The 22,377-nt window shown below is 41.8% G+C and overlaps 1 protein-coding gene across 1 annotated transcript in view; it reads left to right on the forward strand.

The window, feature by feature from the left end:
* The window catches only part of dnah9 (dynein, axonemal, heavy chain 9), a gene marked incomplete at its 5' end in the record, with an annotated part of 142,086 nt that overhangs the window by 92,701 nt on the left and 27,008 nt on the right, over window positions 1-22,377 (forward strand). The window contains 11 exon segments of the mRNA XM_084568071.1: window positions 246-440; window positions 1,507-1,626; window positions 6,719-6,907; window positions 7,513-7,748; window positions 7,826-7,948; window positions 9,304-9,508; window positions 14,826-14,990; window positions 17,286-17,426; window positions 18,771-18,941; window positions 19,114-19,236; window positions 22,041-22,234. Coding sequence (XP_084424197.1) covers window positions 246-440; window positions 1,507-1,626; window positions 6,719-6,907; window positions 7,513-7,748; window positions 7,826-7,948; window positions 9,304-9,508; window positions 14,826-14,990; window positions 17,286-17,426; window positions 18,771-18,941; window positions 19,114-19,236; window positions 22,041-22,234 — 1,862 coding nt within the window.

Consider the following 22,377-nt stretch of genomic DNA (forward strand, 5'->3'; position numbering starts at 1 on the left):
GTAACACATTACTTAAACCCTAGGCTTAATTTTCAGACTCCTGCTCGAAGTCCACAATCAATCAAATTTATCTCAGCTACTACAAGGTTTATTTGTATAAAGCTTGTGTTGTAATAAAGGTAGCATTTCCAAGTTTACTGCAAACTTGGAAATGGTATAGGTTGTTTCATGGTTAGCTACATGGCTTTCTGCCATTCTCTGATGGTGTTTAGTACTCATATGGTTTGTTTTTTTTTCCTTTCCAGGATCCAGAGTTCCAGCCAGATCTGGTTGCCTCCAAGTCGAATGCAGCAGCAGGCCTGTGCTCCTGGGTTTTGAACATCGTCAAGTTCTATGAGGTTTACTGCGAAGTGGAGCCCAAGCGCCAAGCTCTAAGCAAGGCAAATGCAGAGTTGGCTGCTGCACAGGAGAAGCTCGCCATCATCAAGACCAAGATCAATGTAAGCCACTGCAAAGGACTGGGAATGCAGGCAATGAAAGTTTACTTGCTGCATGACAAGACAATTTCAATATGAGAAGTCCAGGGGATATATTCTTTAAAAAACTGTGTTACCATTTTATTAAAGAAAGGACTTAGGGTTATTTGAAGGCATGAAGGCAAAACACATACACACCCAGTCTCTTAAAACTTGAAAAATTGTTTTTTTTACAAAAGAGTCTGAAGGTAGAAAAATGACTTGTGAATGCTAGAAACCTAGCTATAAAAGATATGTGAGACATCAGTATGGATCAACAATCCTATCACACCCTGAAGATAGGCAGTATAATAAGAATTAAATGCTACAGAAATAAAATAGAAACACCCAGAGGCTATAAGCTGAAGCAAAAACGCAGGATATGAATTATTTTATCACTGCTTGAGTGACAGTTGACACATGAGCTCATCCAATGATGATATACCACCAGCATTTCATCAATACAAAGCTGGTGTAAGTGCTTTTAAAGGCTTTTGCTGTTCATTAATCTAAAGCCAAATCCATCAGCCTAAAAACCCTATTGATAAAAGCAGCTGTAAATAATTGTTTCTCAGTGGCGTTTGACATTCAGCACATCAGAGCGCCAGAGCCCCAGCAGAGTGCGAGGCTCGGGACGCTGCGGCGGCTGCTCACATCAAAACCTGCAGAGTGCAGAGTGACGACTGTTAATAAGATCCAGCATGACTTCTCGTTGTCATTTTTCAGCCTCCAGTCAGATCACTTGAGCGGAGAGTGGGTTCGGAGCCAAGGGGAATTAGCAATCCTCAAACTAATCTACTGAACCTGTGTGCCCCTCCACCGATTAATCCTGTTTGTCCTTGTGCTAATTGCTTCCATATGCCAAATAAATCCATAGCGGACGGAATGATAAGTTTTGCCCAACTTTTCACACACTCCTAAGTTTCTTTCACGGAGAGACTTTAGCTGCTTTTGTTCTCCGTCTTTGAGGATTCCTTGTGACCACACTGAATTATAACAAGTGCCAATTTTTCTTCTCTTTCCACGTCTGTGTGTGTCTGTGGCCTATCAGCACCTTAATGAGAACCTGGCCAAGCTGACAGCCAAGTTTGAGAAAGCCACTGCAGACAAGCTCAAGTGCCAACAGGAAGCAGAATCTACTGCTCGGACTATTTCTCTGGCCAACCGCCTGGTGAGTAGGGCAACAACAGGGTCACACGGACCATCAGCCTGCCATTACAACACACAAACACACTTTGTCTCCTGTCTGTCTGACAAGCTCTTTCCCTCTAATAGATACAGATGTGTACAAGCTGAGACACAGTTATCTCTGCTTGTTGTATAAATGTCTCGCTGGTTCTCCTTTAGTAGGGGTGTAGACCACTCTTCATTTTGCAGCAAATTAGTTTTAGTATTTGGACAAATGTGTCTTAGTTTCAGTCAGACATGTTCTGTTTTTCCTATTTACCCAAAATTGTAGAGTTATGAGTTAGTGCATGATGTTATACTAGAACAAATGAGCGCTGCATAGTGCCAGAACAGACAGGCAAGCACGCCCTGGTTAATGTAGTTTAAGTGCCATTATGAATCGACAGGAGGAGAGGGTACAGACTGGTTGCATCAGGAAAGGTCCCTATACGCCATAAGGTAGAATATAGAAGTGGCAGTACTGCATACATGTGTGTACCAGCCCACTTAAAATACTGGTTTTAGTTAAAAGTTTGTCATTTTTAGTAGTTTAAGGGTGCTTTTAACATCTAGACTGTTGTTCCAAAACTGTCTGGACCTGTCGGGTTCGCAGCAGTGCGCAGTAGCCAGACACCTCTGTCTGCCTTTTGCCAGACAGGCTGCTATTTTAGTTGTAATTATATAACCAAGAAGTTTACCAGATGTGTCTGTGGAAGAGTGTGCACCTGACAGTACGCATCCGACAAAAGCGTCTGGGAGTTGTCTCCTGCCACTCCTTCCTTTGGAGTCTGGCAGCAACAGTGCAGTTCCTCATATGTACAAAACACTGCACAGAGCACACGAACCACAGAACAGAAATATATGCCCACACTCACTGCTCATGCTCCATTTTCAATTAGATTATCTCCTGAATTAGATATTTTCCTGCAAAACTATTACGCATCACAAAACAGTTTGCAAGCGTGTAGTGTTGAGCTTGAACTTTGTCTCGATTGCACTGTGAAAAGGAACCAAAACAAGGTTAAATGCATCATTGTAACAATATTGCATCAATTGCTCTCTGAGCAATCAGACTGAAATATATATATTCGCTTTATTACTCAACAAAAAAAAAAGATAATTTCAGGTTAGTCATGATCAGAATTCTGTCTAATTTCTTCATGTTTTTTTTTCCCAAGCAATTTGAGGGTACAGGGGTCATTCTTCTCTGTGGAGAAGGTTAATGGAAAAGACTTTAATTGTTCACATACCATGCTAATTGCCATGCTTCCAAATGAACTGTATACATGCACACTAAATGGAATGATCTGATAAGTTATTACTGAATGTGTGTTTGCATTTCCTAAAAAATATTAGCCAAATTTCAAACTATATTGACGTGAGGCTATGACTGGCAGTGGAGTGTCATATGTGCTGGAAACATAGAAGAAGTTCACTTTATTGTCGACACTGAATTCGTGGAACAGAAAAAGGTGACTCTAGGATCCACCCTTTAAACTGCGTTGTCCACAGTGATTCATTTGTCTTTTCAAACACTTGTTTACACAGCTCCTTGTTTTCCTACCTCTATGTTCCTGTCCCTCTGTCACACAATAGACTGACTCTTCAAACCCAACTAATAGCATTTTAGCTCTCACCTGCTCACCTAGCATCACTGTTGGGGTTTAGCTTGAGAGGAAATTACTGTTACATTAATTCAGTGACATTTCTTTATCTAGATTAAGATTTAAATGACCTGCAGATATTAATCCTCCTCATTACTTTTTTTTATAGAAACACAAATAATACCAGACATCAAATATGGTAATATCATAGGTTACATCCACAGTACTCTAACCTGTTAGTTTACCTTTTTGTAATTGTCTGCAACCTTTATTTACCTGGTTTCTTCTTGTCAAATCTCAGTGGCTGGCAGATTAATTGAGTCCATAAATCTCAGATAATGTCAGAATAAATTAATGACAGAGACGGAGCGTTACTGAGGGCAAGAGGCTTCATGTTAGCGGCAGTGCACCAGGTCAAGCAGCCAAATTAACTTCTGAACATTTTGTACGGCCGAGGAGGGTTTTGTGATTGCACAGATGCATGCAGGTCATGGAATAAGACTTTGCATTAAAACAGTAATTAGCTCATTTGTCAGTTCATCCATCTTCCACGTTACCGTGTAGTTTTTATTCTGCAATGAATAGGTTAACACATTTAATCATAGTTCTCCTTTTCATTTAGTTTGTGCCTTGTTTTTGAGGTGTTGTAGTCTTGTTCTTAAAGGGTTTTTTTTTTCTTCAAAATGTTCTCTAAAGTAAACAGATTAGTTGTGAATAACATTATACACCTCCTCCCTCTCCTCTGTTGACTTATGTCATACATCTTTATGGAGTCATGACCAAAATGGAGATCCAGATATTTTCTACAGTATTAGTCATGGCACCTGTGGTTGTGTACACAGAACAAAGGGTGACCCGCTACAAGCCAAAGCAATACTCAGGGACAAAGCTTCACCACGCATATAGAAATAAAACGGATATAAAAGGTTCAAACCATAGACTGTATATAAATATGGACAACGTGTCCCCACTTCCTTGCACCGGTCAAACTGACACTAATTCCTGGGGATACGGGCGGCGCCATCTTGCGAGTTTGCAGCCAGATTCTGCACAGTACGGCCCAAGAGTGGAGTCAAGCGGAGCTGAGCAGCGATATCAGTGACCCGCCCACCGTTCAGCCAGACTGTTGTCTTCAATGAAGATACCCACAGGAAATAAACAGTCATGTCTTCTGACTTATGTAAATGCTGCCCACACACATTAATGGATCAATTATGACTATTCACTAAATAAATACACTATAATAATATAATTCACACATCAGATGCTAACATAGACTCAGTATACAAAAAAGGTCAGAGCCGTCTCTATTTCCTTGGGAGACTAAGATCGTTTCATATCTGCCGGAAGCTGCTGGTTCTATCAGACTTCTGTCAGCCTCTACAACGCCTCCCTGTGAGGAAACAACTGGACTTTGGTCATTGCTGCCACTACTGTATATTTTTTTACACAGCATTATATATTCATATTATTCATTCATTCATCTTCTATACCCGTTTAGTCCTGTTAGGGGTCACAGGGGTCTGCTGGAGCCTATCCCAGCTGTCATTGGGCGAGAGGCAGGGGTTATTCATATTATTATATAACTTAAATATCTTTCATATCTGTTTCTATGTGATGACGCTACTGGTCACCAAATTTCCCTTGGGATAAATAAAGTAATCTAGATAGTTTTTTGAAAGCTTCTAGTCTGTTTTATTGGTACTAATTCTGTACTCTTCTTCTTCTAAAAGTGGCAGTTGTAAAGATTTTTATTCACATGAATGTGACTCTTTGTCACCACAAAAATGGACGGATGAGAACATTATATAAAAGCCCCTATATCTATAGAATATCTGGGTGTCTGTGGAAACATCTGCACAAAAATCACAAGCCTTGTTACCGATGCGTGTGACAGAGTTAAGATTTCTGTTACAGTGAGATGTGAGATTCATAAGCACACCTGCCATTGCCACTTTCTGCTATAGGTGGCGACAAAGAGTAAACTGAGATCTTTGAGATTGCTAGTTAAGGCAACGTTATTATTGCAGGACGTACTTGTAATGGGGTAGTTTGTAAGGTTTAGATTGTAACAACATCCACCATAAGCCCCTTGTGCAGTCACTTCAAATCCAAGTGGATATACAGTAAGATCTAGGCTCATAGAAAGTCTTTGTAAATAATTACCCACAAAAGGTAGCTTTTACGTTCCGCCTAGTGCACAAACTTAGTGTGGCATGGCCTGATTCAATTCTTATCAGTAAATGAATCCAGTAACACGCCATTTGGATTTCATTATGAGATGTGTTTTAACTGATGCAGAGAAAAAAAATATACCTTTGCACGCAATTGGATAGTCCCACAACCAATCAGAGCCAGTTTGTTGTAAACAAATTAAACTCCATGGTGTAGAGATGACTTATATGACTACATCACTGTTACTCTTCTGTCCATCACAACATAAATCCCACCCAAACAATTTAACTGGCCTCGCAGATCTTTGGTGGGGTATGATCATTTCCCAATAGAGTGACACCAGACCAACTTTCCACCACAAAAAACGATGATTTATTCACAATATTAGGGCTGTCACAGTGTGGGCATGGATGTGGTCTGTCTGGAGTAATCATTGTTTGTACTTAGTACATAATTTGAATTAAAAATAAAGTTGTCCTCCGACGAGGGGGGGTGGTGGCGGGCAAAAAAAAAAAAAAAAAAAAACTGGCCTTGCAGATCTTTGGTGGGGTATGATCATTTCCCAATAGAGCGACACCAGACCAACTTTCCACCACAAAAAACGTGCAGGGAGGGAAGTTGGTCAGTCTAGCGCAAACTTGTATTTATAAGCACATGCTGTGCACTCAACTATTTTTATTCCTCTTGTTAGTATGGCTGTCTCTTTCAGGTGCACAATGCATACATTTCCACACATACACATGTATATCCATAAATCCCGCCATCATCTACCGCTGTGTAAATCTGGTGCTGACATCAGCGAAACAAAAAGATGAGTGTTGACAGTGTTAGTATGATAATCTAAATTATTCAGAGGAAGCTTTCCAAAGGCCTGACAGGGGCAACAAAATGAACAGAGGTTGCGCTCATCTGCTAGTCAGTCCAAAATACCAATGCAAATGCAGTCATCTTGCTGAAGTGCACGGTGTTACTGTGATGTGTGCTGAGAAGTTATAGTCTGTATCAAAGTGCGCGGCCTCTCAAGTTTAGGAGAGATAAGATATTAAGGTGAACTTTATTGATCCCTGGAGGGAAATTGGATCATTGCTGCAGTAAAAAGTAGAGGTGTTAGTACACGAGTGGAGAGGTTATAAAATATATGAAAACCTAATAAAAGAAGACTTGAAAGCAGCAAGTCAGTGTTGCTCTGTAGATTTCCCAGTGTTCATGAGTCGGTGCATTGACTATGGCAGCCATAGATTAATTTAGATTTGACTTTTCACGGCACCCATGGGGAGGGAACATGCTGTAAAAAAAAAAATCTGTCCCTGTGTTTAGGTGGGTGGCCTAGCGTCAGAGAATGTTCGCTGGGCAGAGGCCGTCGAAAACTTCAAGAAACAGCAGAGGACTCTGTGTGGGGATGTCCTCCTCATTACCGCCTTCATCTCCTACCTGGGATACTTCACCAAACGCTACCGGCTCCAGCTTATGGACAACACCTGGAGGCCTTATCTCAGTCAGCTGGAGGTGGGTGGTTTGTTAGTTACCCTCTTAAATGCTTGGCCCCTTTCTCTGTTTTAGAGAGGTTTTAGTAGACGCCTGTTTTGGTGAGCTCTCCAAAACGGCAGTCTGGTTGGCTTTTAGTTTCTGATGCCAGTGGTGATCTTAAAGTCAACGTTAAAGAATAATTGCAGTTTATTTTAATGTGGTGTACTTCTCATTATGGCTGTAGTGGCTACAGGGGTCGTGAGATTTTTTTTTCCTTTATTAATTGTTATATCAGTGTATTTGGATGACAGTTTTACCACAGCTACGAGAGCTATTAGCTGCAGCCATGATATAGGAAAACTTTTTTTCTTTAAGCAAGTAAAAAAAAAAGAACTATAAAGGAAATGACAAATACAATTATACTGAGTACGTGTATTCATCTGCAGCTGAAAATAGTCCTCAACAAATGTACAATATAGTCCTCCTTTATCGTCTCTTTTTTTAGTAATGTACACTTGCTACACTCTCTCTGAAAATGAAAGTTGATCAAATAAATCATGAAGAAATGTCTTAGAAACACAACTTAAATATAATTAAAAGACAAGATTACATTTTCATTAATAACCACTGATACCATGCTTAAGGTTCCTATCCCGGTGACCGCTAATCTCGACCCTTTGACCATGCTGACCGACGATGCCGACATCGCGGCGTGGCAGAACGAGGGTCTTCCTGCTGACAGGATGTCCACTGAGAACGCCACCATTCTTACTTCCTGCCAGCGTTGGCCCCTCATGGTGGACCCCCAGCTGCAAGGCATCAAGTGGATCAAAAACAAATACGGTGAAAACCTGCGCGTCATCCGCATTGGACAGCGAGGGTAAGCAGTCCTGATCTCTTTTGGACATCTTATAGATTTGAGCTGATAAATTGAGTCCTGCTGTGTTGCCCTGTAAGGTACCTGGATGCCATAGAGAGAGCTCTGGCAGAAGGTGATGTGGTTCTGATTGAGAACTTGGAGGAAACATTGGATCCGGTTCTTGGACCTCTGCTGGGTAGAGAAACCATCAAGAAGGGCAGGTAAGGCTTTTAATTAGATCATCCTGCTTTGGTATTTTTTCATTTATAGGCAGCTGGCAGATATGGTTGGCACAGATTCATAATCTTGTAGATGTCTTCTCTAATCAAACAACTTCTGGTTTAAATAAAAAATAAATAATTTTCTCAGTTAGAAGATGTGTCCCAGAACCCAGCTTGAAGAGTGAACAGTCTTTTCCAATTGCTTTCACTCTTTCTATGTGCATTAACACATTCATTACTTTACAGCACAAATATAATACTGTACACAGTTTGTTAAAGGACTAAAGACATGTGACCAATGACCTACGGCATATCTTCATACAGTACAGCAGTTTTTCATAAGACATATCCTAAGCATAACACAAGGCATGTCTAGCTGAGGTGAGTAGTCACTTAAATCACGTACACACATTGGACTTATTGGTTGTGAATATCTGACATGGTGAATGGAAAACAGTTTGTTGTGTAGCTGAAATAACATGGGATGCTTTGGTGGTTTAAAGTAAGCTCACTCGATGAGGTTAAGTTATATTCATGAGCTTATTCTATCAGTCTTTTTCTGAGGATGTCCTTTTCTTCCATTTTATGTGAAAATTCAACCTTAAAAAAACAATCTCTGGCAACTTTGATCAAATCCGTTATTACTGGTATCAGTCTTGGGAGGACTTGTGCTGGTCGATCCCTTGATATCAGAACTATCAGCATCCGTTTCACATGCTGGTTCTGGATCAATAGGCCATTTCATTTGCGGCCCCTGCTTTAACACATACCTACTGTATTTATCGCATAAATCCACAGAAAGTTGTGTAAATTAGAAAGCACCCCAAGCTATAATAAAGTCACTATACACAATGCAATGTACAGTGAGTCTGCTCTTCTTCGTTTTTTTTTTTTAAATTGAATTTTGATAAATGAGACAATTTATTTCAGACTACATTAAGGATACAGCTCGTAGGGGTTTATAGAACATATAGTATACAGTGATAAAAAAATAATAATTAAAGCTTCCCCGAAAGCTCACTAGACAGTCCACTGAAAATAGTCCCAAACAAATGCCTCATTTCCTCCTGTTAGACTTCCAGACTACACTGGAAACTACTGTAATGTGTTTGGGGGCACTTGAAGATCATTTAAATACCCATGGGTTTGGGGTTGTCAGAAATGATTGAGAGATGGACTAACACACTGATTGTTTTGGTCATTTCACTGACAGTTGTCCTAGACACAGAAAGGGACATATTTGTTTTAAGACAGCAGATATAGTCAGATGATCACAGCATTTATGTTAATTTCAGAAACTTTTATTTAGTATCGCTCAGTGATTAAAAATGTGTGGTCCTCATTTACCCAAACAGGTACATAAAGATCGGAGACAAGGAGTGTGAGTACAACCCCACCTTCCGCCTCATCCTGCACACCAAGCTCGCCAGTCCTCATTACCAGCCGGAGCTGCAGGCCCAGTGCACTTTGATAAACTTCACAGTGACCAGAGACGGTCTGGAGGATCAGCTGCTGGCCGCCGTGGTCAGCATGGAGAGGCCTGACCTGGAGCAGCTGAAGGTAAGGAAGTCACTGAGTGGAGGTAGAGAGCAGGGCTGCCTGATACAGCTATTACAACACCAAACAGACTTGTTTTCATCTGATATGATGCAGGAATGTAAGCAGACATGAAAGGAGTATCTGTCATCCTCTTCAGATGCTATCAGAGAACAAACAACTGTTCCACGACAGACTCTTTGAGTTTCCTTCCTAACATCTTTTTTGTCCAGGTGTAATTAAAAGAAACAGTCGGAACAGTTGGAGGGCCTCCCGAACTCAGGTGTAGCTCTCTGGCTCGTCATTATCCATCTTAAACGCTGCACGTTGGCAAGAAAAAGCTGCCTGTCTTTAAACATCAGAGACTGCAGGTTCGGGCCCTTTGATTCCAAAACAATCAGCCAGCGCCTTTGATTAACGGCTCTGGTGGATGTGTGATAATTATGGGGCTTAGGGTGCCTCATTTAGGGAGACGGGGACCCTTTACAGCTGTGTGTGTGTGTGCTCTTGTTTTTATTGCATTATGGGGGCCTATTTTTCATGGAATACTAATGTTACCGGCCAGTTTAGTGTTGAGCACCCAGCGTAAAGGGCAACTTTTTTATGGTTGAAACCAATTAAGACTTGGTTTTAGGCTAAAGGATGCAATATGGTTATTGTCAAAGTGAGGGTAAGAGTTATTTGAGATGGTTCTGCTTAGAATAGGGGCTAGGGAATATGTTACGTCAATGGAAAGTCCTCACAAAGCCAGAAATAAGAGTTTGTGTGTGTGTCTGTACGGTATTCCTGGGCTGAAGAGACCCACAGAGGCAACGTGCATGTGCCTCGACTCTTTGCTGACATGCATGCATGTATTCATGTGGCATTTGTATAAACATGGAGTAATCAGAAAATTAGATTAGCATTTTAAACGTGCACTTAATAGCAGTTTTAAATTAAAAGTATATTAACATCAAATTTCAATCAGTATTTCATTTACTTTGTATAGTCATGCTTCACTTCACAATTTCCCAACACTTTTCTCTCTCTTGTGGGGGTTGTTGGAATTAATGTGACACACAAACATTTGCCCAAAGCCTTTTCCCAAATTAGAGATATTCTGCATACTGCCCCATGAGCACAAATAATATTGAGTCAGTTGAGTTTAAATGCAGAAATCTGTCTTTGCCATTTCTTCAGTACCTCATTGTGACAGAGCCATTCTGTCACAGACAGTGAAGCACCTGCTGTACATATGTAGAAAGTGGTAACCTCTGGGGCTGGAAAGTGAAGCCAGAGTGAAAGGACTAAAACCATTTCCTCAAATAGCCACTATGAGGCTGGCTCCAAAAGTTAGTCTATGCCAAAAGACATCAAGAAACGCCCTCAGCACTGCACCCTTCCAGTTTTGTGATTGGTCATAATTCATTCATTCATCTTGTGTAACCGATGTTCCTGTGAAGGGTCGCGGAGGCGCTGGAGCTGATGACAGCTGGCCTATCCCAGCTGTCATCAGGCGAGAGGCGGGGTACACCCTGGACAGGTCTCCAGTCTATCGCAGGGCTAACACAGAGAGACAGACAACCATTCACACTCAAATTCACACCTACGGCCAATTTAGAATCACCAATTAACCTAACCAGCATGTCTTTGGATGGTGGGAGGAAGCTGGAGTACCTGGAGAGAACCCACGCAGACACAGGGAGAACATGCAAACTCCACACAGAAAGGCCCAGTCGGCCCATGGATTCGAACCTGGGACCTTCTTGCTGTGAGGCATCGGTGCTAACCACCTCGACACTGTGCCTCCGAATTGGTCATAATTTTGCAGGAAATCTGGGTTTCAGGAAATAAATAAAAAAATTAAAAAAAAGCCCAAATGAACCCCAACCGCTAACCATTCTTGATGTTGACAGAAAGATTACCTTTTATGCAAAGCCTAACCAACAAAGAGTCCAAAATAGAAAATCCAAATGCTTTCATGAAGCATATTAACAGCATCTTAAATCATTTAAAGACAGACAGGCAGTAATCCATTAATCCTAAATCAAAAAAATCGTATTAACTTTTGAAGCGCTAACAATTTACCATTGTGTTGCAGTCACCCTGGGTACTATTCCTGTAACACTCTTCCATTTATCATCAAGCTCCAGGAATTGTGTAATTGGGTCTTGATGCTATCCTCGAGGGAGTTTCATCCTTTTTTTATTTTTTTTATCATCACTGGTGGACTCATTTATGTTCAAACGTCCACATTTGCGTATCTAAAATGAAAGTAGTGGCAGGTAGAAGATGCTTTAGGGCGTGTTTTTTTTTTTTCTAATGTAAATGCCTGTCTTTGTTCTGTAGGCATCTCTGATAGCAAGCCGGGGAAATCTGTTGTTCCACTCTGTTGATCAGCACCACAGTCTCCTGCTGTAGCTCTAAGCTGTCATTGCTGGTCAGAGTTAATGGCCAACTCAGAACACTGCGTACAGTACTGCAGGTTCCTGGCAGCTGTACGGCTAACTTTCCAGAAGTAATGAGCGGCGCATAGTTACGCTACCCACAGCATGGACCACGGTGTGAATGTAAATGTTCGTAATTAAGTGAAAATTCACTTGATCAAAGCGGCAGCGCCTAATGATGCCTCGCGCTCTTCTCATCGACAATCTGCTCTTTTCATGTCAGCTGTTTGAAACGGGTTGGCCGGTGACGCTACTGTACCACAGCAATTAGAAAACGCATTGACACACTTCCACTTGTTCCTTAAATGCGGCTCTTGTTAGTAGACGGGGGGAGAAGGAATCAGAAATCCGTCCTCGCTCCGAACACATCTGGCTGACGGCGGCGTCTCTAAGATCAGAACGGAAGATAGAGCGGGAACTCTGCGAACGGGTCAGGCGGATTTACTCTAACACAATCCTATTTGCATTTTGATGGTTTTCTGGAGGTGTCCTTGTTTGCGCTGCTCGTCCGTAGGCAGCACTTTACTCAAACCTATAGGCTTTCATCCATGGACAAATCAGCATTTTTAATAAATGGAGAGGGGGAGGGAGAAAAGAAAAAGAAAGAAAAAAAAACGTCAAAATGCCAGAGTTATTTTAAGCCATATGTCCCCTCAGCAAAATCCAATGGAGAAGAAGTGAAATGTGATTCAATGAAGCTTGTTTAATTAGCATTTCACTGAGATCGGAGGACGAGAAAAAAACAAGATCTGGAACTCACTTATCATTTTAATTAACACTGAAAGTTGAAGGTGGGTGGTGGTGGTGGTGGTGAAGAGGGGGGAGGGTGGCTGTGTGTACTCCCAAGCACCCTTCTATCAAAACACAGCCCATAGAATGAGGTGCTGAATGGCTTTTTGTTGTCTGTAAACAACCCGCACTGATAACAATCATCAGACTGATAGGGGAGTGCAAATTGGCTTTACCTGTTTATATTCTTGGAATGACTCTGTGCCATTATGCCTTTAATGAGGTTAGCGTCGCTACTGAGCCGTAAGATGACTACTGGGTGAAAGAGCTGTCATTTAACCGAGCCAAAGTCGGGTTAAGGAGCTTAAAATGTCAAGTTGCCTTTTTTGAAAGTGTGCAGGGGGATCAGTCTGCCACCTTTTAGCACAATGACTACCTCGTCTGGTCCTCCCTCTGAGCGCATGGGTGTGCGCGACGCGTGCATCCTTGTGTGCGCTTGCTGCGGTTTTTACCCGGGCCTTCGGCGTTAATGAGAGCTAAAATGTTCCACTTCCCCAAATTACCTTAACAGGGCTGCTCCGTGGCACTCAGTAATCATTTGCCTAAAAGAAAAAAAAAAAATGATAGATGTAATATCTCATTTTAATCCCAATTAGGGTGTTCTGCTGACTGGTTAATTGTTTGTTTTTCCCAAGCAAGGGTAATTACAAATACAATGTGCCAGAGGAAAGCTAATCGTTAAAAACTGACTCATTACTGGATCCGGTTGGGAATGTTTCAGTGTGGATAGTGTTTCCCCTCAAGAGCTCTGAGAGCAGGCGAGTAGAAGGTCACAGTTGACTCACACGGGCGGTTAAATGTCCACCACTCAAAGCCATTCTGAACTTTTTCTCTCTGCTCCAAGCTCGCGCATGTCAGGTCTTTCCTTAAAATGCCACAAATCACATCATTTTCCCCCTCTTATGAACAGTTTCGGCATTTTTCAACTACAGAGCGGGTTATAACATCAAAATCGGAGCATGTAAGATTTAACAAGCCAGAGGCTCAATTAGTTTTAACAATGGCGTAAAACACCTCTCATCACCACAAGAGGAAATACTGTCATAAAGAGAGCAATTAAGCTGTGTGAGCTCTTAAACTATCTGCTCCCCTGGTGCGATCTGAGCTAAGGATGTCTCTTGCCATGAGCACATTATGCCACGGGGAGGAGGAACAGCTCCGCCCACACCCGCCCCACCGGCAACCTCTGTGATTTCACGGCGACAGAAACTTAGAGCCACAGATTTCACGCCACTCAAAAAAAAAAAAAAAAAAACTCAGCTTTTATCAACAACAGTCCAAGAAGGCAAATCTTACAACAGCCCACCCTCCCCTAATTACAACAATTCAAAGGTCGCGGAGGCTTCTGTTAAGGGAAACTTCAATAAAGCAGTCATTATCGAGTAGGAAGAAGGAGCTGCAACAGACTATAATGAAGGACAAAGCGGGCTGAAGCAAGAAAGAGAGCACCCGTGCCCTGTCGACTTTGTTCTCATCTCTCTCAAACACCAGGCTTTGAAAAAGTGAAAAGTTTCTTGGTTTTTTTTCAGCTTAAACAAAGGGAAAAAAAGAGTTAAAGCTTTATTAGGCAACGCGGTGCACTAATCCATATAGTGAGTGTGAGCAAAACCCTTTATTACAGAGCCCTGAGTGTGTGTGTGTGTGTGTGCATATTCTGTGCTGTGTTATTCCTCTGTTGGTCCATAATTGAAAACATAATGTCTCATAACAGATGATTCATTATGGATGTAAGTGTGTGGGTGTGTGTGTGTGTGTGTGTGTGTGTGTGTGTGTGTGTGTGTGTGTGTGTGTGTGTGCCGTTCGCCATCAAAGCTCCTTCCCGTCTTGCTAGAATCGACGGCCTCATCACACCGAGGGTTAGGTCGCTCTGCAGAGGTTTGATGTTGCCAACCATACGGAAGCTGGCTAATCCGGCCCAGAGTGCTCCCTTCATGTGTCCGGATAGCCGATGCAGAGCGTATCGATTAGCTCTGCCTTTGTGGTGCCCTTCAGAATCCACGTCCTCATATTGACCCACACCTTGAACGCCTCCCATCGCCTCAGATCAGGATGACGGTGTAGCTGAGGAACCCTCTGAGATGTGGAATCTGTTGAGTTTTTATGCTGCATGTTTCTGTGTCTCTTAGTCTGACCTGACCAAGGAGCAGAACGGCTTTAAGATCACTCTGAAGACGCTGGAGGACAACCTGCTGTCCCGCTTGTCCTCGGCCTCGGGAAACTTCCTGGGAGACACGGAACTGGTGGAAAACCTGGAGACCACAAAACGAACTGCCGCCGAGATAGAAGAAAAGGTCTTGTTCTTTTATTATTTATTTATTATTATCTTCACAGTTGTCAGTTCATGTTATGCTCTGGATTACAGCCATCAAATTACACTATAACTAAAGAGAACGAGAGGACAGAAAGGCTATCTGCCCCTTACCAGATACCTAGTATAACAACCAACGCTTTCAAACAGAAGAAAAAATATATACTTACTTACTTACTGAAGATGTAAGCAGTAATGTGCAGCAAATGTGCTAACATCCTTGGCTTTGAAACAAGGTTTAAACCATAAAAGGCCTGGCAATGTTTACATTTGGCAGTTAGTCAGGATAGTATTTCTTTTCTCTTTTTTTCAAAAAATAAATAAATAAATAAACCGCTTACGGGCCAATTCCCGCACACACACACAGTACATCAGTACTGAAGCTTTGCCACTCAAAATGTCCATCAGCATGAGCAGAGATTTACTAGGCACACTCACACAGTACTCAATAACAACATATCCCACAATGCTACACTCTCTCTAAGCAAAAGGCCAGTGATGCATATATTGTATCAGGTACTTTGTGTGGCCCTGTTATTATTGAGAGTACACTTGTAACCATAATAGTTTTTCCATTTTTGTGTGGTTCCACAGTTTGTCTCCTTTCTTCTAGCTAGTGTAAATGGACAAATAATGGTCTAATTTACTCTGCCATGGTCTCATAACAAACCAGATCTGAATTTAACCTGACGGAGAAAACGGCACTCACGTAGCACGTGAAGCTATTTGTGTCGTTCACAAATAAAATTTTGCGTTTTACGAGTTTTTAAAACCCAATGTTTGTGCTTTTGATTTTTAGACCATGGAGATTTAAAGTTATTTAAAGAGAGTTGGTCAAAGCCGGAGGAAGTGACTCCAGATGAAACGTGAACTAGCATAACTTAATAAGTGAAGCTTAAGCTAGCAAAGTTAGACTGAAACTCAACACTTTTCTTAAAATATGTTTTATTTGCTGATACTTACATTTGCCCATAGAATGCCTTGTCTCAAAAGCATTTTGTTTAGTATTGCTATTCGTCGCTAAATCCAATATATGCGTTATCACGGTAATTTAAAGGACATAATGTAACTGAAGACTAATATCTAATGACTCATGTAATCTCAGATTCCTGTGCCAGATTTTTCAAAAGTCTTCCTGAAATCTTCAGACTATACCTTACTGCAGGCATAGACCTGTTAATACTGAATGTTCTTCTTCAGTTTCTAGCAGGAAAAAAAAAAAAGATTCTTAAGCAAACACACAAAATGATCAGTTTAAACTCATGAATCTTTATTGATCATTACAATAATGATTACAGGTATGCATAGTATGCAAGGTTGATTCACAGGACATGTAGGCAATATAATAGATAATAAGGCTTGCTAAGCTTATTCAGTCGTGAGCAAGGCCTAGAATACAGGCCCTTTATAAATGTAAAATGTACTTAAAACTTATTGTAACGTACTTTCACCCACAGTTCATTGATTCACTGGCTAATATATTCATGTAGAGGATAATGCAGCTAATTTACGCCTCTGATCCCTTTCTCTGTTATGTATCTGCTGTGCATTCAGTAACCAATTTTAGATATTGTCCCTAGTAGGAGGGCAGCAGCAGCGTCTAGCTAGTGTTCTATGTTTGCGTCTCTGTGAGCTCTTTGAGCCTCTGTATGTACCCTGTATTTATTTAATATGTGTTTGGTAATTACAAAATGCCTTACACTGCAGTTTGTTTCCAAGGCCCTCTTATTTAAATCTCTGTTCTTCTTACATTATACATGCTTGCAGGCGCTCAGTAAGTGTTTACTGTGAAATCAATTCACAAAACATTTATGCTGCAGCTTGTGGGCCGTATACATATATGCATTACTCCCTGGGTTGGTTTCTTTTGTTGTGGTCACAAGATCAGATCATGTCAGCTTTGTGTATGATCTCCGCCAAAGGAAAGTTACGATGCTTCTGCTACTTAAGAGCACTTCAGAGGAAGTACTGTATGGAATGCTGATGTGAGAGTGTGCCTTCTGTCTGTGAGGAGCTGAGCGCTGCCTTTGCAGATGTTCATTCTTAAACATACTTTTGCAGACATTTGCTGGTTTGAAAAAAAAAAAAAAGAGCCACATAATTGTCACGTTCCATGCAGCGCAAAAGCTTTTTGTCTGGAACCGTGAAATTGGAATAGCTCTGTTCAAGCTCGTAGCTCAAGTTGATCATTATCTGATTGATGATCCATGACTATATGCATATCTGTTGAGACACTTGTGTCTTTGAGTGTGATTGTGTTTGCACTTCTTTACTGTAGGTAAAAGAAGCCAAGGTGACGGAGGCCAAAATCAATGAGGCTCGGGAGCACTACCGACTGGCAGCAGCCCGGGCTTCCTTATTGTACTTCATAATGAACGACCTCAATAAAATCCACCCGATGTACCAGTTCTCTCTCAAGGTAGCAAGCCTATTGAGCCACCATGTTTCCTACCTGCCTCGCTGGCTCCCTGTGAGACCCCTCTTTACACTCATTCCTCTGTTTCTCCCCTCCTCCTTCCATTTGCTCACCGTGTTTTATGCTCTTTGCCCTGCTTTTATTGTGTTTGTGGCTCCCTAATGTGGTTATGTAGAGCGTAATGTCTTTCATATTGTCAGCCAGCAAGCACTGAGAGAAGGCAGCCTGAGATATGGTTTGCAATCACTCCCCGACTCTGCAGGTAGCTGCCCCGGCCCAAGTAATTTCCCAACATTATCAAATGAAAACACATTCAGAGTTTATATATCTTTGACCTTGTGAATGAAATGAAACACATTATAATATTTCTTCTCCATGAAAGGCTAGAGCAAAGTATGACTCTGCTAAACTGATAGAAATGAAGCATTTCTGAGACTAGAAGATAATAATAATAATAATAATAATTTTATTCCCTTAGTAATATTTCAATTCACAGACACACATTACAGAATACGCGGTTATTATACAATTTGCAGCTTTGACTAGTAGTTACATGAGTATCATCTGCACTGCATACACTCAAGAAAGTAACTTGTAATGTAGTAATCACAATTTGGAATGGCCTAAAGCCAGATACTGTATAATGAAGTGAGTTCAAGGTCAATTGAGCTATACTTTGTCTCTTAGCAGCCCATTTAAAGAACACTCTCAAAGGTTACCATTACCTTGGATACAGACACCTCACATTAGCAAATTTCAAAGTTAAGGCTGCTGTTATTTTGTAGTCCTCTTAAAAACCCCACATGCATTAGTCTCTGGCACTCAGCCAATCAGTTCCTACTGACCTGAATACACAAGCTCCACCGATCACTGTCATTTCAGTGTGCGTGTTCGTGACAGTGAAACGAACATGCAAAATTCCAGTGCAACAGCCGAGTCCTCTGGTACACAAGAACGGGCTATGGAGACGCGCACAATAATTGCTAGAAGCATTCATTTGTTTTAATTAGAAATACACTGTCAAGAAATGAAGAAAAAAATCTCAGTCTGTACATTTTTCATTCATAATATATTCATACATACATATGCATGAATTCAGTCAATTACAGCTGAGGGCTTTCCTTCCAGAGCCAAAGTAGTATTGATCAGTACGTCTTTAGAACAAAAAGATGTCATGTCCATCATGTCAGAGATAAACAACACTGACTGATGAGGTCTAATTTGTTCTTAAAACAATTTATGCTTTGATTTATTGGATCATATAGTGACTCTGTGTCCACTGATACTGTATAACACACTGATGTCAGATACTGGGTCGGTGTTGGACATGCTCTTGTGTGTCCCCAGGCCTTCAGTGTGGTCTTCCAGAAAGCGGTTCTGAAGGCAGAGCCGGACGAGGCTCTGAAGCAGCGGGTGTCCAACCTAATTGACAGCATCACCTCCTCAGTCTTCCAATACACCACCAGGGGCCTGTTTGAGTGTGACAAGCTCACGTACATCGCTCAGCTCGCGTTCCAGGTAGGAGCAGGTTTCATCTTCTGCATGGTTTGTTTTGAGAACAGGCTTGTCGTTGAATCAGCTGCTCCCGAGACGGCTGGCCCTGTTTGGATCTAATCAAGTGGAAAGGAATGGTGGTCTGTGCTGGAAATACAAAATGGCAAAGCTTTTCCTGTTTGTTGTGCTCCCCCAGATCCTGTTGATGAATAAAGAAATAAACCCTGCGGAGCTGGATTTCCTTCTGAGATACCCTGTCCAACCAGGTGTAGCATCACCAGTGGATTTCCTATCCAACCACTCCTGGGGTGGGATCAAGGTAGGGAGGAAGGCAGACATGGCTGCACTACTGAAATGCCATGACAGTAGAGATCAGCTGAATTCCTGAGAAAGCCAGTGTTTCTTAGTCCGTAGGCCGACCATAGATGGTTGGAGGTGACTCTGGATTAAGTCTGAAAACTTTCAGAATTACTTATTCATATCATGTTATATAATTCATATCAGTTTTTCAAAAATATTGGACACGTTGTTTTTTTCTTCTCATTTGATATAGATTTGATACTTTTTCTGATTCACATTATAAAATGAACACTGAGTTGCTGGATTTGGAACAAACTAGATATTGAGATGTCACCTACCAACCTGGCTCAGGCATCACCACACATAAAGTGGAGAAGTGACCGCAAAGTTCCAAAAATAAAGTGTTTATTCCATTAGAAAAAAGACAAAAAGGTGACAGATGAGACACGGTGAGCCTCTGCAGCTGGAAAGTGGTGTCTCCTCAGGCCTCTTCACCTTCTCAGGTGTTACTGGTTAGACTTATAGAGGCCATGTACCAGCCAAAGACACTTGTGCTGTCATTGCAAGGCCAGTGGCGGTGCAGAGGTACGCAACATAGTAATGCCTTAGCTTGCATGGTAACATGCTGCTAACAGGCAAGCTAGCCCAATAATCCACAATGTAACTCAGGGCACACAGTTCATCCTAGCAGCATATTTGTGCTAACCACTCCTGTCTCGTGGCTGGCTAATAACTGATGGACATTTTAGACTCTGACAGAGTGGGTTCATATAAAACTAGATGAAGTCAATGGCTAAACAAAATTCATTTCTACAAAAAGCTCTGTACAGATTTACTTCTCTGCTTGTGAATCCATCTCACATGCTTCGGTTCCTCTTAAATAAACTGATTTAGTTTGGAAACTTTTGTAATGAAGCAAAAGCTGCGAGCTAGTTAATAAAGTTAATTAGAGCACACGCTGGCTCTGAGTCCACCGTCCCCTGGTAGGTGTGGGGAGGGCTGTTATCGTCACTCCCCACTGCCTGCTGTGCTGAGCTCGGTGCTTCTTTTTAGGGAGTGACGAGGTCAAAGCCTAGATGAAATGTTAATGCTCTACATGTTGTACATTCAGATAACATTCCAGTCCGCGCGGCCGACTGATATGCTGGGGTGACTGTAAATGCAAAGAAGTTCTTAACCCCCAAAAAGTCAGTAAAAACTTTCTTGCTTATATTTGTGCAAAAAAGTTTCCCATAAATTCATCAAAATAAAATCTTATGTAAAGACAGACCTCTCCTCTTTAAATTCATACTGATGTAATAAAAAGATGGAGGCGGAGTGTTAAATTGTAGATCAGTTCCATTTTTAGAATTCCATCTTTACATGCCCCTCAATGTCGAAATCTCAAGAAGACAATAAAATATTAATTGACTGCTATGTCTTTCCCCTCGGCCTGTCATGTATGAGAGGCATGTACAAGAGGATATCCACAACTTCCCTTTCTTCAGCCCTGAGCTTCTCTACCCTCTGTATGCAGTTGCTGCTTGTGATGCAACTTGTGCAGCCCAGTCTCTCATTAACAACCCTGCATTAAAGAGTAAATGAAGTCTGTCTCTGTTCACCCGAAACTCCGGTCTGACTGCATGTGCATGTGACTCTCCAGGGTTACATGCACTTTGCACTGTGACCCTAATATGTTCTAATATTGAAAGGGCACTAGAACAAACCCTGCACACTCGGTAGTTTCTCTTAAAGACCAGACGTCTGGCGATGCAGCGCTGTGGATGTCAGGACAACAGAGCTTCCTTCTCTTGTCAGATCGGTTTAGCAACAAACTAAACCCAAACGGCAGTAGGTTTTTTAGTCCCTAGTGCTCATGAATTTTTAACTCTGTACCGACCACAATATTAACTTAACCTAAACCCCTCTGAGAGTTTAAGAGACAGTATTTCCCCAACTGCACTCAACCTGCTGTGGGTGTTTAAGGTGCTGCTAATCAAGTTTTGTCACTTGATTTTCTTATCGCACTTGGAAACATAATCAGTTGGAAAGCTTTAAAGGAGGATAAGATCCTCTGATTGCTAGGCCCTCCTGATGATATTAGCAGAGCAGGAATCCCTTGAGACCCGGTGTATTCTCCCCTCACCGGGGCTGAGAGGTTGCCAACTGCCTGTAGCAATTAAACAAACTGAAGTGAAGAACTGTGTGCTGAGCCACTTCCTCCTGCTCTACCTTAGCACCTCTTGGCCCGTGGTGAGGGGTTGTAGAAAATCAGATTTTATGGATTCTCATGGGGATATTTTTTCCATGACACCTTGTATTGTATGTGTCACCTGCGAGAAAATTTCAGCACCCTCCTCATGGTTTATACAATAAGGGAGACGGCATGCACTCTGCGTGTGTGTGTGTATAGTGGGGAGTGCGTACCTGCTCGAGGCTGCACTGCGTGACACTGCTGTTCCCCACTGATGAGATAAGGTGTCTGTCAGCTGGGGCATCACACTGAAACCCCCACTGTTTCTGCAACGGATGCATATTTAGTCCTGCCCTACCCCCCGTCCCGTTATGAAAGGAATCATGTTTACTCAGCACTTCTGTTTGAATAAATATAATTTATATAGGCTTTAGGAAAGATAAGCATTCCTCTCTGTTTTTTTTTTTTTGTCTCTTATTTCCTTCCAACTTTTGCAAACAGAGTTAGTTATTTTGCTGCGTATTGTGAAATGTTTGTGAAGTGGTCTAAAACTTTCATGTGCTGTACATCACTGATCTCAAACGGGCAGCAGTTTCAAAACTACAGTAGAATTTCCTGTACGAATCATTTTTCTCTTTCCAAACCACCAGTCCCTGTGCTCCATGGAAGAGTTCAGAAACCTGGACCGAGACATTGAAGGTTCAGCCAAACGCTGGAAGAAGTTTGTGGAGTCAGAGTGTCCAGAAAAAGAGAAATTCCCACAGGAGTGGAAGAGCAAAACCTCGCTCCAGAGACTGTGCATGATGAGAGCTCTGAGGCCTGACCGCATGACGTACGCTGTCAGGTGAGCGGTGGAATCATAGCTTGCCCTTTGCCCTTTACTGACCTGTTCTGTTTGGTGAAAGGGTAAAGGTTAAAAAGCTTAACCTCTGGGTTATTGTCTCAGTTGACAGGACACGTGCTCGTTTCTTCTATGTCTGTTGCTCA

The sequence above is a fragment of the Chelon labrosus genome (assembly GCF_963514085.1).
Source record: "Chelon labrosus genome assembly, chromosome: 19".
NCBI classification, from domain to species: Eukaryota; Metazoa; Chordata; class Actinopteri; order Mugiliformes; family Mugilidae; genus Chelon; species Chelon labrosus.